The 16,431-nt window shown below is 38.8% G+C and overlaps 1 protein-coding gene across 5 annotated transcripts in view; it reads left to right on the top strand.

Annotated features, from left to right (window-relative positions):
• The window catches only part of SLF2 (SMC5/6 complex localization factor 2), a 45,500-nt gene extending 33,122 nt beyond the window's left edge, over positions 1-12,378 (top strand). For 4 of the 5 annotated variants that reach the window (XM_037064138.1, XM_037064139.1, XM_037064140.1 and 1 more), the window contains 5 exons: positions 1,275-1,406; positions 1,838-1,915; positions 4,192-4,278; positions 6,643-6,711; positions 8,921-12,378. In XM_037064138.1, the coding sequence (XP_036920033.1) occupies positions 1,275-1,406; positions 1,838-1,915; positions 4,192-4,278; positions 6,643-6,711; positions 8,921-8,956 (402 nt within the window). In that variant the 3' untranslated portion in view covers positions 8,957-12,378. Of the gene's footprint in view, positions 1-1,274; positions 1,407-1,837; positions 1,916-4,191; positions 4,279-6,642; positions 6,788-8,920 lie in introns of all 5 variants that reach the window. The other variant, XR_005069114.1, reaches the window with a different exon arrangement.
• The last annotated feature ends 4,053 nt before the right edge of the window (positions 12,379-16,431 follow it).

The following is a 16,431-nucleotide window of genomic DNA, read 5'->3' as shown; positions in this document are numbered from 1 at the left end:
ACCAATCAAAGTTTCTCTCTCACTGATGTTTCTCTCCCTCTCTATCAATAAATCAGTATGATCAGAGGAGAGGAGAAACTCTTCCTTCTCTCTCCAGAATCAATAAAAGAAAAAAATTTTTAAAGATTAGAAATTACAAAACTATTGTACATTAATTGCATCTTCTGCCTGTTTTAATGTTAAATAGTCTTTATATTGTATAGCCTGGAATGTGGTTGCCCTTCAGTACTTGTCCAGTAGTAAATATATCAGGTATATATATGAGTGAATATAAACATGTGCTATGAGAGTGCCACTCCAAGAAGTCCTGAAGGCTTTTTTCAAACATTCATAGCACTAACGGGTCTATTTATAGTTGCATTTGGAAACTCGACATAGAACGTGACCTATGTGTAGTAGTCTTGTTTGAATTGGGGTTTAGTACAAGATACTTAGCTAGGGATTTTTAAAAAAAAATGAATTGGAGACTCTGCCCTTAAAAACATAACCTAGTGGTTGAAACAAAGTAAATCACCGTACCGTGTAGTAAGAACAGTGATAAAATTATGCACAAGGTGCTGTGGGACAGAGATTGAAAGAGACAGCTGGTTTTTGCATTAGTGGAGTTGTGATAGATTTGATGCCAGATAAATGGGGACCCACTCCTGAGTCACCAGGCTCATTATCAAATAGCTCTTGATCCTTTCAGTGATGTTTACTGCCATCGAAAGAGTATTCTTTTCAGAATTCAATGACTTCTATTCACAGGGAGATTCAATATTGCTGACTTCTAAATAATTTCACAGAAAAAGCACTCTCTTTGACCTCTATTATAATGCCATTTGGTCTCGTCCCTAAGCTTTTATCCTCAATTACAAGTACTAAATGTTTAAAATCCCTTTTAAAGCAATTGAAGACTTTGAAGTAAAGGAGAAATGGGTATCACTGGCCTATAAGGAAAGCTACAAAGGGGCAAAATTAGAGAAGGCAAAATGAACAGAGAACATACTGAAGAAAAGTAGCCTAAAAAGAACAACTGGGCCCTAGCTGGTGTAGCTCAGTGGATTGAGTGTGGGCCTGCGAACCACATGATTGAGGTTCGATTCCCAGTCAGGGCACATACCTGGGTTGCAGGCCAGTTCCCAGCAGGGGACTCATGAGAAGCAACCATACATTGATATTTCTCTCCTTCTCTCCTTCCCTTCCCCTCTAAGGATAAATAAATAAAATCTAAAAAAAAAAAAAAGAACAACAACTGTATTGCTTAGTATTATTCAATGTCTTTCTTTTGATAGATATCAGTCTTATATCGTTATCTTGTACAAATGAAGCCTTCTGATTTGTTGAAGAAAATGGTCTTGAAGAAAAGAGCTGAACAACCAAATGGCACCATTGATGACAGTCTTCATTTGGAACTTGAAAAGCAGGTACCCAAAGCTAGGGTCATCTCGAAAGAGTCTGTAAGAGCATAACTGATGCCACCTTTCTACCCATCGGCTGCTGTTATATAGCATAGGCATTTAGAGGCAATTATAAAGTTAATGTTTTTTTTATTGCTATCATAAAATTCTTTAGTACGCTTAAGAGTTGAAAATTGAGGTAAAAAAGATGGTTATTGGTAATTTAATACTGGGAGTATATTTTTGTAGCCCTTTCTTTGAGTAGTCATGAGGTGAAAGGAGTGATCCTTGAGTTAGAAATCCGAAAGCCTAGGTTAAATGCATGCCTTTTCCTACTTACTAACTTGGTTAACTTTAGCAAATCCTTAATCCTTCCTGGGCAGCTTTCCTGGTATGTACTAGGATAATGTCTGTGCTAGTTAATTTCATGGGTGTTCATTTCATTTGTTTCTCAATAGGCATATTATCTGACCTACATTCTTCTTCATTTAGTTGGTGAAGTTAGTTGTTCTCATTCTTTTTCTTCTGGACAACGGGTAAGTAGTTTTTAGTAGTTTTTGTTTTTAGTATCACTATTGATGGAATGAGTGAACATTTCTCTTTAATTTTGTTAAATTTATTGAGTGACATTGGTTAATAAGTGTATGTCATAGAAGTTTTAAGTGTACAGTTCTATAACACATCATCTGCATATTGCATTGTGTGTTCACCACCCAAAGTCAAGTCTCCTCTCACCATGTATTTGACCCTCTTTACCTTCTTCTACCTCCTTCCACCTTCCTTCCCCTCCGGTAGCCACCATACTGTTGTCTGTGTCTATATGAGTTTTTTGTTTTGTTTATTTATTTGTTGCTTTTTGTTTTATATCTCACATGAATGAAATCATATGGTTCTTGTCTTTTTCTAACTTACTTCACTTGGCATATACTCCCAATATCTATCTGTGTTGTCACAAATAGCAGTATTTCATCTTTTCTTATGGCCAAGTAGTATTCCATTGTGTATGTGTACCACATCAAGGACACTTAGGTTGTCCCCATGTCTTGGTCTCCGTGAATAAATGCTTCAGTGAATGTAGGGCCGCATGTATCTTTACAAATATATGTTCTCAGATATTTTGGGTAGATGCCCAAAAGAGGGATTGCTTGGTCATATGGTAGCTCTATTTTGACTTTTTGAGGAACCTCCATACTGTTTTGCAGTGTCTGAACTAATTTATGAACATTCTTTATATAGGGGAAATTTTAATGAAAGTTAACTTTGAATTTGCTGTACAGCAGCAATTTTCAACCTTTTTCATCTTGTAGCACTCATAAACTAATCAACTAAAATTCTGTGGCATATCAAAAAAATGTGTTTTTGCCAATCTGGCAAAAAAAGAAATGTACAATTTTTTTTAAAGATTTTATTTATTTATCTTTAAAGGGGAAGGGAAGGAGAGAGGGAGAGAAATGTCAATGTATGGTTGCCTCTGGTGTGTCCCTTCCCTGGGAACTGGCCTGCAACCCAGGTATGTGCCCTGACTGGGAATCGAACCTTGATCGTGTGGTTTGCAGGCCCGCGCTCAATCCACTGAGCTATACCAGCCAGGGCAAGAAATGTACAATTTTGATTCATTCACACAGGACAGCTATTGTGATGTTGGCTGTTGTCATTATTTTATTTGACAATCTAAAGAAATAGAGGTCAGTGCCCCTGACTCAACAGTCAGGTATCACATGTTTTAAAAATTTGCAGCACACCTGTTGAAATCACTGCTTTAAGATAATAGCCCTTGCCCTGGCTGATGTAGCTCAGTGGATTGAGCACAGGCCTGTGAAGAAAAGGGTCGCTGGTTCAATTCCCAGTCAGGGCACATGCCTGGGTTGCAGGCCAGGTCCCCAGTAGGGGACACATGAGAGGCAACCACACATTGATGTTTCTCTCTCATTCTTTTCCCTTCCCTTCCCCTCTCTCTAAAAATAAGTAAAAAAAATATTTTTTAAAAAGATATTAGCCCTTTTGTCTAAAAACTATTATTTTAAAACCTTTGTTGATGAACATTACATTTTTGTGATTACTGATAGTACTAACATGAATATCCTTATTCATATATCTCTGTCATCCTATGTAAACATTTCTATAGGGTAAATTCCTAGAAGTAGAATTGTTAGATCAAAGGTTATAAATTTATAAATTTTAATTATTACTCTCTCACATCAATGTTCGTCTTTCTCTCTTTTTCCCTTCCCCCCCCCCCCGCCCCATCCTCTCTCTAAAATCAATGAATGTATCCCCTGGTGAGGATTAAAAGTTTTTTAAAATTATTTAAAAATAGCTCTTACCACATTTTTTTCCCAAAAAGTACCCATTTACATTTTTACCTTAATATATGCAATCTTGGTATATGTATGAGAGTGACTCTTTTGGACTAGACACTTCTAAAACTTAAAACTTAATTTTTTAAGGAACTAGTATTAAAGTAGTTTATAGAGAAGAATAGACTAGCTGTTATTTGAATATTTCATGAGAAAATGTGTTAAAGGCCTCTTTAAATTTGGGGGCATTACATCATAGTCTAAGCTCTAGGTTAATTTCCATTAATGTGCTTCAATACATAGCAAAATAATAGCTTTTATTTTTTGTATATATTTTTTGCATTAACTAACAATAAGCCATAGCAGTCTTATTGTCCTGGCAGTTACTACTGTTATGTTGGTTAGTTAAGTTAGAAATTGCTGACTGGAGAATGGTAGATTTTTAAATGCTTTGTAGGTCTAGTAATTTGTAGGGCTTCAGAGTGGTTTTCATTCCTTGCATTTGTTTTGCATAGAAACACTTCGTGCACCTCTGTGGTGCTTTGGAAAAACATGTTAAGTGTGATATTAGGGAAGATGCAAGACTGTTTTATAGAACTAAGGTAAGTTTTACCTTTTGTTTTGTTTTGTTTTTAACATTGGTTACATTAATATTTGAGAAAGAGAAGTATATAAGGCTCTCTTTAGGAAAAAGAACATATAAGGTTAGAAATATGATTTTCTCCTTCAATAACAGAAATCAGTTTCTACTAAGTACTTCTAGCTAGGTTGAAAGTGAAAGAAAAAACATCTTAAAGCAGATACATTTTTAAATTTTATTATGCTTTCTATTCTGAAACTCCTGACATCTAAGGAGAAAAATTATCCCACTGCTAATGAAACTTACGTACAAGTTAAGACCTTCAAGCATAAATTAGCTTCAATAATTAAAGCATTGTTTAAATAAATATATATAAATTTTAAAACAATGGTTATAAAATTTTGTGATAGTTAAAAATTTGTTTTGTTCATAGAGAAGTAGGCAAGGTGTTACTCTTTAAATATTCCACTAGAGAATGTGTTAGAGAAAGCACTCTTCAAATCCCTGAGTCCTCTAGTCTGAGCTCAAGGATGGAAATGATTCAGCAGTAAGCTTGCTCAGCGTTTTTCCTAAGGGTTTAGTGTATTCAAACAGTAGAAAAGGTAAGAACAATGTCTGAGTATAGAGTTAGGAAAACGATTTTAGAATTAATAAAATGATATGGCAGTTTTTCCTGAAAACGCTAACTTAACACTTTTTAAAAAAGATTTTCTTCTAAGGATTTAATTATTCCAAATTATCTTTTAGCTTTTGTAATATAAAGCTGATTTCTTTTGCCCCCTGTGTTTGGATAGTCACTGAATGTAAAGAATCAACTTTGTAACTTTATATCTTTACATTAATTGGCTGTAAAGATTAGCCCATTTTGGATTTAGTATCTGTATTTATTTTAGTAGATATAAGTTAAATACAAAAATGAGCAACTAATGAAGTAGCTGGTTGCAGATTTTCAAGTACGTGTAGAGGATAGCTTTTTGCCTTAGAGTGGAAACCATAGTTTCAGAAGCACGTTCTTTTGAACGCTAACTAGAGTTACTGGCCCATAGAACTTGGTGGTAGTGGCTACTGTTGACAGACGTGCTAAAAGGAGACCACTCAAGGTTTTGTTTCTTAAAGCCAGGAGCAGGGCATAGATTGGTGTCAGGGTTCCCCTTACTTGGAGTGGAGAACAACATAAAGGTCTATGGAAATTGCTTAGGGGATGGCCCTGCTGAAATAGTTGAGTTGCCTGCCTCTCTCCACAGGCCTTTAATAGAAAGGTGGTAATTGTTTGAAGAAACTGAATCTACTGAACTCAAAATGGAGAAAAAAAGACCTTGCAATTTACTTTATTAACTTAAAGTAGTTATAAAATTCCTGACTTGTTTAAAACATTTTCTCAGGCAGTTATATTCAAGAGCTAATTGAGAATCTCTAGAGTGGTAGGAAAGTTTTAATTTTACACAAAGATTGGTTAAACCTCCAAATGCAGAATATACCAGGTGTTTAAAGAAGATTCATTGTACTCTACAAAAACCTAGAGAATATAACAGTGAATTTTGGATCTTTTGATAATGTGGAAGGGAACTAATGAAAACCATTCTTTGTGGCCTTGAGTCTTTCAAACAGAAGCTGGGAAGGCAGGTAACAGCCTATGCTTTGAGCCCTATAATAAAGGCTACCCTTTACCTTCTGTAACTGAGTGTTCAAAAGCCAGCAAGGTGAAAATATATGTGCCTATTTTACTTATTTATTTTTAGAGAGAAGGGAAAGGAGGAAGAGACGAAGAGAAGCATTGATTGGTTGCCTCTCTTAGGAACTTGGTCTGCAACCAGGCATGTGCCCTGACTGGGACTCAAACCAGCAACCTTTTGGTTGGTAGACCGGTGCTCCATCCACTAAGCCACACCAGCCAGGGTGGGAGTATGTTTTTCTCAATGATCGTTAGTAACTAATGGGAAAAATGGAGTCCTAAGCATTCAGTATTTTAGAATATGGTGATAAAGAAAAGTTGTATTAGCCCTGGCTAGCGTAGCTCAGTGGATTGAGTGCGGGCCTGTGAACCACACAATCGACGTTCGATTCCCAGTCAGGGCACATGTCTGGGTTGCAGGCCAGTTCCCGGCAGGGGACTCACAAGAGGCAACCATACATTCATAGTTCTGTCCTTCCCTTCCCCTCTAAAGATAAATAAATAAAATCTTTTAAAAAAAAGTTGTATTAATCACTATGATTTTAAAGCCTCTCCAGAAAATGAGTAGTTTATTTTCTGTTTCTTGACAAAAATGAAATTGAGTTGTGGGTGTGGGCCTGTCATAGTTACCAGATCTTTTATAGAAAGCCTAAAATTGACTTTAAGTGAGGATGTTTTAATCTGATCATTTTTTCCCTGTTTGATATTTTTAAGGTAAAAGACTTGGTTGCCAGGATACATGGAAAATGGCAGGAAATAATCCAGAACTGTCGGCCTATTCAGGTGTCATTTTATTGAACAGTTTCATTTATTCTTAAAAGTTTTGCTGAATGGTGTTTCTTCATATTGTTTGAAAAAAGTGTGACAGAGTACTTGTTTCTAGATCTTAAGATAAACTGAAAAGTCCAGTATAATTGTTTGCACTACTATAGATTGTCCAGTATAATTTTTCTTTTTTAGTTTTTGTTGGCTTCATATTCATTAATTTATGTTAACAGGTGGTTAAACCTGTTAACATAAGTTTTAAAATGTTAAAAGCTCATTTTAAAGCTCATCTTAAAATGCTAAATTGCATCAAGTAGAGGTTATTTCACAAGAATCATTTTTCTTAACAGCTTAATTGAGATAAAATTCACATATTATACATTTCACCCATTTAAAGTATACAGTGATTTTTTGTATGTACAGGTTTGTGCAGCCATCACCACAATCTAATTTTAGAACATTTTTGGCACTACAAAAAAAGAAAAAAATCCCACACTCATTAGCAGTCACTCCCTATTCTCTAACTCCCTTCACTCCTATCCCCCTTCTACCGAGTCCCAGGCAACTACAGACTTTCTGTCTGTATAGATTTGCCTGTTCTTTATATTTCATATAGATGAAATTGTATAGCATGTAGTATTTTATGGCTGGTTTCTTTCACATAACAGTGCTAACTGAATCCATGTTGTGGCATGTATGTCCATTTTATTGCCAAATAATATTCCATTCTATGGATATATCACATTTGATTTATCCACTTATTAGATGGACATTCGAGTTGTTACCACATCCTGGCTATTATGAATAATGCTTTCATGAACATTTGTATACATATTTTTATGTGAACATATATGTTTTCAAGTGAAAATATCTTGGGCTTATACCTGGAAGTAGAATTGCTGGGTCATATGGTAATTCTATGTTAAATGTTTTGAAGAACCACCAGACTGTTTTCCACAGTGGCTGCACCATTTTACATTCCCAACAGAATGTTTAGGTTTCTAATTTTTCTACATTCTTGTCAACTTCTTATCTGGGTTTTTGTTTTTGTTTTTGTTTTTGTTTTTGATTAAAGCCATGATAGGGGATTGGAAGCAGAATCTCACTGTGATTTTAATTTGCATTTCCTTAATGACTAATAAGCACTTTTTGTGTGCTTATTAGCCATTCATATAGCTTCGTTGGAGAAATGTCTATTCAAATTCTTTGTCCATTTTTTAAACTTAGGTTTTTATCTTTATTATTGATTTGTAAGAATTCCCAAATGCTCTAAATACAAGTCTCTTATTAGGTTTAATTCGAAAATATTTTCTCCCATTCTGTATGTTGTTTTTTTATTGTCTTGATGGTATTTGTAGAACAAAAGTTTTTAACTATGATGAAGTCAGTTTATTTTTTTTCTTTTGCCATACTTTTGGTATCATGTCTAAGGAAACTTTTTGCTTAAGAGGGGCATTGTTTAAATACATGCAGTTAAGTTGCCATCCTGCTTATTTATAAGCGAACTGATCTGGGATTGTCTAAAATGATGCTTCTCAAATTTTAATGTGCATAAGCACCAACAAGGAACTTGTTTAAATGCAGATTTTTTATTCAGTAGGTGTGGAATAGGACCTGAGATACTCTGCAGTTTACCAAGTTCTCAGATTAGTGCTACCCAGGGACCGTACTTGCAGTTGATAGGACCTAGGAGTTGCTTTTTTTTTTTAATCAAAGTAACAGGAACACTGAATATTAATTACAACAACAGTTACACTGTTCTATGACATTTTGACTTTTGCTCTTGGTGTCCTTCCTAAGCTGTGTGCGCCATTTTAGAGACGTCTTTAGGACATCTTAAGGTAATGTTTTGTTGTTGTTTCTAACCTCAGTAGACCTTTTTCCAGGCGGGCCATCTTGGCTGATGTGGCATTAAAACAGAAAAGAATTTAAAACTAAAACTTTCTATTAGCCTAACAGTTTTTTACTTAAATCTTCTTAAATATGACTCTCTATGTGTTTGTTGATGAAGAGAAAACATCTCGTATTTTATACTTTTTAATTATTAGACAACAAAATGTGAAACTTGAATCTGATTACCATAAATTTTCAGAGAAATATCAAATAATAGATTTTTTTTACTTTTCGTTATCAAAGTTCATTGTCTGATGAAGAGACATCGTATAAAGATGATTCCTATTTTGGATTTTCTTTATCCTGTTTTTTTTTGCCCTCTTCTGTTTTCTAGGGGCAGCTTCATGACTTCTGGGTGCCAGATTCTTAACAGGAGTTGCAACAGCAAAAATCAGAACCAAGAAAAGTTCAATAAGAGGCTTTTCTAGAGGAGTAGAAGGGATTACTACAAAAACCAGTGGAATGCTAAGAAAATGTACAGCAACTGTGCCACTTGAGTATCTAGTATGAAGCTGGTAATAAAGAAATTGCCACCCTGGCTCGTGTGGCTCAGTGGATTGAGCGCCTGCCTGCAAACCGAAAGGTCGCTAATTCCATTCCCAGTCAGAGCCCTGTGCCTGGGTCGGGGGCCAGGGCCCCAGTTCTCGCACGTTGATATTTTCTCCCTCTTTTTCTCCCTCCCTTCCCACTCTCTAAAGGTAAATAAATAAAATCTTTTTTAAAAAGAAAAAAATTGCCATTTCTGAAGCAGATGTGAAACACAATCTGCTTAATTAAGGTAATTGGCCTTTTAAAAGAGCAGAGTCCTACAACAGACAGGAGGCTTAGAAGCAGCTAATAGTTGCATGTCTAACCTGCCCCATATTAACTCCGCTGTCGAATTGTAAGCCTGTTACCTTTTTTCCTTTGTATTTGTAGCACTTGGATAATCACAGAAAATATGTGAGGAAAGATTTGGACCACTGTGAGGAGTTAAACATGGAAACCAAGACCAAGTTCCAGTTGGTTTTAATTTTCCCTTTTAGTTATTTTAAGACTCAATGGAAAAACTCACAATTGAGTTTAGTAACAAAAAGGATAAATCTCTTCTGTAACTCCTGTAAACCATAGGGAGGGTTCAATCCATGTATTTCCTTCACTATTCGAGATTATAAATCTGTTAGGTTTTTTAAATACATTTAAACAAACAGTTGAGAAACAGAAGGTGTATTGTCAGATCCCCTTAAGGGGAAGAGGTTAAGCTACAAAATAGTGGCTCTGTTTTCATGCCAAAATATGCAGTTTGTTTTTAATTTCCAGTGCATTTTAAAAAATCCTGGTTAAATCATAGAATTCTGGCCCCTTACTAGCTATATTACAGAAGTCTGTATTGTAAAAGCTTAAAAATCTGGACAAGTTTCCAGAAACTTTATTTTCATGAGTGTATAACCTTGGCAGAGACCTGGATGGTATTATTCTTTACGACACTGCACACATATGTGCATGCACACATGTGTTTGTGCTTGTATTTTAAAGTTGCACTTGAAAACCACAGCTGCTCTAAATTCTTAAACACTGGAAAGCCAGCCTTTGGTTTAAATGGTGGAGGGTTAGTAAAAGTGCACGTGCTGGTCTTAGCCCAAGGGCCCTTTGAAGCCTTTGGTAGTGATAAACTCTTACTAGCTAACTGAAAAATTCTTTTGTTGACCGAGTGTCCTATTTAGGAGAATTTCTAAAAAGAAAATGCCAACTTTTTTTTCCAGTGTTGACTTGGATGACATTGCTAGTAGCTATCCTGGGCATCTGAGGTCTCCAGTTGTGCAGGGAAAGGTGGTGGCGAGGAAGGGAATTGGATTTGATGTTTGTAGTTTGAGAATGGAAAAAATAAGTTTTGAAAATAGCTTTCTACCTCTAAATTGAGGCTTAAGAGTAAAACACATTTTATCTTAAATGTATCATTTAAACTAGCATAAGTAATTTTCGAGCCCATTTCAAGCATTGAGCAGTTAGAGATTTTCTAGGGAAGACTAAGTAAATCCAGTTCCTGAGAACCCTGTCAGGCCAACAAAAGTTTTATTCTGTGTTGAGTTTACTGGTAAGAATATTATTATCTTGATACTACCTCTCAAGGGTATTGTTAGAAAATGCCACTTACGGTTAATGAGATAAATACAAAGATACAAAGAGTTATATTTGACAGAAGCTTGAAACTCTGGCATCTATCTGCCCAACAATGGGGGCTTTCACTCTGTAATTTAATAATTTGTAGATACATTGTTTGTGTGTAATTTTATAAGTGTTCATATTTTTCTCATTTTGCATTGTGTAAAGTGTAAAAAGTTTCAAAAGTATAAAATACTGCTTATATTGCTTGTAATTATAGTGTGTAAATATTTTCTAATCGTGTACATTGATGGGGGACAAGTGGGTTATTCAGGTTTTTTTTTAAGTGACCCTTTTGTATTGCAGTTGTAACAAGTAACTGCTCATCAAATTTAAAACCACTTTGATACATTTTTATTTAGCAGTTCCAATAAGAAAAGTCTCTATTTTTAATTATCTTTCTCCATTAGAGAAAAATACTTCATGTGTCCCTTTAAAATAAATGGCCAAACATCTGTTTGGACCTTTGCATTTATGACTCTGGTAGATGTCCTCAGTCTCCAGGTCACATTCCAGTTAGTATTTGCATTCGGGTTCTCATACAAGTTGTGTGATTCTCTTTTAGCACAAGTAGCCCATGTTTTTCTCCCAAATCAAGTGTTACCCTTCTCCCTCTTGAGTCCCCTTGCTTCGTCTCCCTCCTGCTGTTGCCACCCACCCAGTGAAAAGGGATGGTTGTGGGGGAGAAAATGTTCATTGCACAGAAAATGTCAGGCCACTTTTGAGACTTGGCAAACAAAGCTTGCACTGAGTGGTGGTGTGTTTGGCAGTATTACTGTGCCAAAAATCACCTTGTCTAATTTTCTGAATATGTATGTCAAACTTATTACCCTTATTGCAAGCTGAAATTTAAGATACTAGTAAGTGTTTATGCTTTTGTGTGTAACTGTTTGCCTTTTCTAAACTGCTTTTCTTGTTATCCGAAAATACAGTTCTATTAGTTATACCATGTTAAGTGAAGATGCGCTCCGTGCACAAAATGCATCTGTGTAGCACTAAAGTAACAGCATTTGTACATTTTCTGTCTATCTCCTGATGGCAGTGGTGCCTTTGACGCCTTTTGGAAGGTTGGCATTTTGTTTTTGTTTTTGAGATACAAGTAATAGCTTGCTTTTGACTTCACAGAAATCTCCCCAGATATAAAAGATGGAAAATGGTGTGTCATCATCCAGGCTCAGTTGGAACATTTACTTTTCTCTCTCTGTCAAAACAAGTGTAGTTGGTGGGGACTGGCCAGTAATAATGTGTGGAGTCTTTAAACCAAGAATAATTTTTAAACTTTAAAAAGTAAAAATCTAAGAGGTGATCCATAAGTGACCGAGTTGAGGATTAGGGAAGGACTGTCCTGGCGTGCCTCTAAGAAGGAACGATTAGAGTTCAGGTGGTCGGGCGTGTAGACCATGCCCGTGCTTATTTCTTGCTCACTGATGGTGTGGGCGCACCTCACTATCTGTGTTTCTTTTCCCTGGGCAGTCCTGTCAGCCGGTCAACCCACCAGCTCTTAGGCAGTTTACAAATAGAGGCAGGTTTCTTTTTTGTTTTCCTTTCTTTATTTTTTTATTTTTTAGGATTTTATACTACATCTTGTTTAAAGTCCTATGAATGTATGTGTGTGTGTGTTATTAAAATGGCTTTTTCTCAGTTTGAACATGTGTTTGGTAGTATTTGTTTGGGGGTGGGGATGGTGAAGTATCTGGAATGTCCTGTGTCTTCCCCTGCCCCATCCCCTGCTGTTTAAACCAATTTCTTCCCTTCTTCCTCTTGCTCTGGATCTTCCCGTCGGTTGTTTAGTTTGATGTCTTCTCTTTCTGGCATACTGAAAGCCATAGTTGTGCACAGTTCACTTTTATATAACCCAGTTAAAATAATTTGCTGTATACTTTGCAGTCAGGAATTCAGTAACCTCATTCTTACCTCATTTCATCCACTATGTTCAATGACTGTTGAGTCCCTACTACCTGCTAGGCACTCTTTAGGATTCAGTGGTATACAACAGAGTTCTCGTGAATCTTACCTGCTGTTATCCAGGTGAAAAGACTTTCTGTTATTGGGAAAAGAAGACTGGAAAACAGTACCCTTGACCTGGCCCCCTTGTTCTAGGGTCTAGGAGAAACCATACAGTGCAGAGGCAGGGCTCAGGATCACCCCCAACCCTCCAGGCAGATACAGCTCTGGATATGCCGGGGAGGAAAGGTGGGAGATGTAGTTTGACGAGTCCTCACTGGGGCTGTTCTTACCAGTGAAGAAGGGCTAGGCATGGTTGCTACAGGCCTCAGGTTCCAGAACCATGTCAGTATTTCTCCCTTCTGACGTGCTACTTAAAAGACTGAGCATTTTTCTCCAGCATCAGGGTGGAGAGGTCCGGGTGTGAAAGCTCAGGCAAATGCAGAGGCACTGCCTAAGAACTCACTGGGAGGCAGGCATCATGGCTTTGTATAAGTTATGGGCCCTGACCTTGCTATTCGTCCTGACCTCAGATCACCATAACTGTTGTTCCTTGGCAAGTTATTAACTTCTCTGAGTCTTAGTTTCTTCATCTGCCAAAAGGAATAATAAGGGTGTCTACCTGAGGTGTTTGTGAGGGCTAAATGAACTAATGCATGATAAGTTTTTAGCAAAGGTCCTTGCATGTAGCAAGAACTCAATAAATGGCCCTGGCTGGTGTAGCTCAGTGGATTGAGCACGGGCCTGTGAAGCAAAGGGTTGCTGGTTCAATTCCCAGTCAGGGCACATGCCTGGGTTGCAGGCCAGGTCCCCAGTAGGGGACACATGAGAGGCAACCACACATTGATGTTTCTCTCGCACTCTTTCTCCTCATCCCCTCTAAAAGTAAAATATTTTAAAAAAAGAAGTCAATAAATGCTGGCTATTATTATTTAGCTCCTAAGTTCAGGTTCTTCTCAGATCACAAAATCTTAAGGTACTTGGGCTTCACTGACACGTGGGCAAACAATATTTCTTAAAATTATTTGTTTTATTCCTTCTGCCACAGAGAGCCCCAGAGACCTCTGTTCAGCTGTCTCTGCTGGTAAAAAATTAAGTTTGTGACTTTATAAAACCTAGCATGCTGAAGCTGAGAAAGGGGTGGTGGGTGGTGACTTTCCAACGTTTGTGGACATGTCCTGACACTCCCTTCTTCCTAACAATTCCCCAGGCTGGAGTCAAGAGAGGTCAGACCGGAAGGCCCAGCTTTGGGTCTGACTCCAAGAGGACTGGCTGGGAGGAAAACTTAACAGGCAAAACAGGCTTCTGAGGCACAGTGGAACAGTGAGTGAGACTGCAGCACTATTGCACTGGTGACAGTCCCAACTGAAGAAGCACCTCAGCTGTAATGCAGCCAAAATAAAGATCACACCACCCAAAGGGAGAGTGCTGGGCAAACCAGAGGTGGAGATGGCAAAGCAGGAGCAAACGCTGCCACAGTGCACAGCGAGCAGGATGACTTGACTAGGCCAGAGTTCCATTGCTTCAGGGAGCCTCTGCTCAAGTTTCAGGAGTTCATACCTACCCCTACACCTAGGATCACTGCCACCGTGAGTAACCACTCTGCAAAGCCTGGAGCCAAACCTGGTGTGTGGATGGCTGAGCTCAACCAGCACTGCCAGCAGCCACTTTCCTACAAAAGAGCTGGGGAGGATAGCCTAGCAAAAGCAAAACCTACGCAAGGGTTCTGTCAGTGAATACACCAGGTTTTCAAACGGGGTCCTTTCACAGCCACTCTGTGAGATAGCCAAGGTAGTGACTAAGGTTGAGTAACAACCTTCTCAAAGAATGGCCTGCCTGTGTCCCAGGACACACATTCATGTCTAGGTTAGGGTTAATTTCTTGGTTTGCTTTTGAGTCTCCTCCACTGTCCATCTTCTCTTTATTCATATCGGCTTCATTTGCAGAGGAGTATTATCAATCAAAGGGGCTTCCTATAGAAAGTTCCATTAACTGCCGTCACATCTGATCATTTCATTAGGTTCAGAGATTGAAGTGAAAGACAGCAGAGAGAAATGTATTGTGGTCTGAATCTATATTATCAGAGGTACAAAAGTAACTGCTCAACTACAGTGTAGCAAGTGCCGTGCTGGAGTCCGCATTGGGATTTAGACGTTTTGCTCATTTGAAAATGTGTGAGGTTCTGAGTCTGCCATCAGAGCACCGTAGAGGAAGGAGCAAAGGCATGCCTCACAGAGACTAGGTGAGTGCGATGCTGGACCTACCACCAAATCACTTGGGCCAACTTGCCACCTCCTGAGGTGTATATGAAGTTGCCAATGTGAGTTCATGGGGAGCTGAGTCCCTTAGCCCGCTGGGGCCCCCTGCAGTTTAATTCCTCTCCTATTTGGTACTATGGGGCTAGGAGTTTTCCGGTCCCTCCTCCCCTGTCTCCCCAACATACTTGACCACGAGGACAGCAGATTTTTTTTTCTTAGCAACGTCTTTCCCAGTCTTCCAGCTTGGACTTCCTTTCTTGGTCAGCTCTTTCAGAATTTTCTTCTGTGGTCTTTTCCAAACTACTAGCTGACTTTCCCTTCTATTACCCACCGGGAATCTTCCCATCTCATCAAATCAAACACACCTTCCTCTCTCCTGCCTTTTCCCTTCTCCCTACTCCCCAACAAAAGCCTATACATTTCCACCTTTGCTCTGATGCTACCCCTTCAGACTCACCTTGCTGCCCTCTTCTGGGGCTTTCACGGTCCTGACTGTCCTCTCGGTAAACACAAAAATAATTTCAACGCAGGTTATTTAACCCCTTGGAGCCTCTTTTCCCATCCATAAAATAAGGTTGTTAATCCCTCAAGATTGGAATGAAGATACAATAAAAAACTTTAAAAAAAATGAAGCTGGCACTCGTCGTAGCTGTGTGTGCACACTCGAAGCATTTCTCCCCACTACCCGCCCCCCCCCCCCCCCCCGCACACATTCTATTTGCAGAGTGCCGGGGGCGGTGGAGTGCAATGTAGGCCCTGCCGCCTCGGCACACACGGCAGCCCAAACTACGAGACTGTGTGTGAAGAAGTGCCAAACCGAGCTGTGGGAACTTCAGCAAAAGAAGGATGATGTGTCTTTCCCTGGGTCCCTTCAAATGACAGAGCCTCTTGAGTCTCATTCCCCGGCTCTCAGGCCAGTGCTCATCCACCTGCTCCCCTACCCTCTGTCCCCCCGGAGCGCAGGCTCATAGGCACGTGAGTTAGTTACGTGTGCCCCTGTGGCCTTCATCATTTTGGTCCCGCTGTTGGGACCTATCAATACTGTCATGGGTGAGAGAGGGAGGGTTGGGCCAGGTCATGTCTAGAGCCCGGGTTTGAGGCAAACCCTAGAGGGGTCTTCAATAGGCAGTGCGAAGGAGGCACCTTACAAAGTGAAGGGAAACTGAAGAGCCAAAGTTGGCATGGGAGGTCCATCCTAGTTGAGTCACAGGAGTTGGGGATTGGTTCTGAGGAGGCGTTCTAGAGTGCTACTGAGTAAGGCGATTGAGCTGAGGGAGGTCCGGATGTTTTATTGCCTAGGAGGAGTTCACAGAAAGATGTGGAGTAAGAAAGATGTCCAAGGTGAGCTGGAAGGAAAGGCAGGTGTGTGAGTGACCTAGTCCCTGAGGAGGTGTACCCCAGTTATGTTGAAGGTTTGCTTGAGTGGACAGGTATGAATGGTTGTGGCTTATCCATCCAGAAAAACAGCATTTTCTGTGTGCACTTCTGGTTGGGCTGTCAC

The sequence above is a fragment of the Sturnira hondurensis genome, unplaced genomic scaffold, assembly GCF_014824575.4.
Source record: "Sturnira hondurensis isolate 20B ecotype Veracruz unplaced genomic scaffold, ASM1482457v3 Scaffold0014854, whole genome shotgun sequence".
Taxonomy (NCBI): domain Eukaryota; kingdom Metazoa; phylum Chordata; class Mammalia; order Chiroptera; family Phyllostomidae; genus Sturnira; species Sturnira hondurensis.
This window is presented reverse-complemented; position numbering and strand designations above follow the sequence as displayed.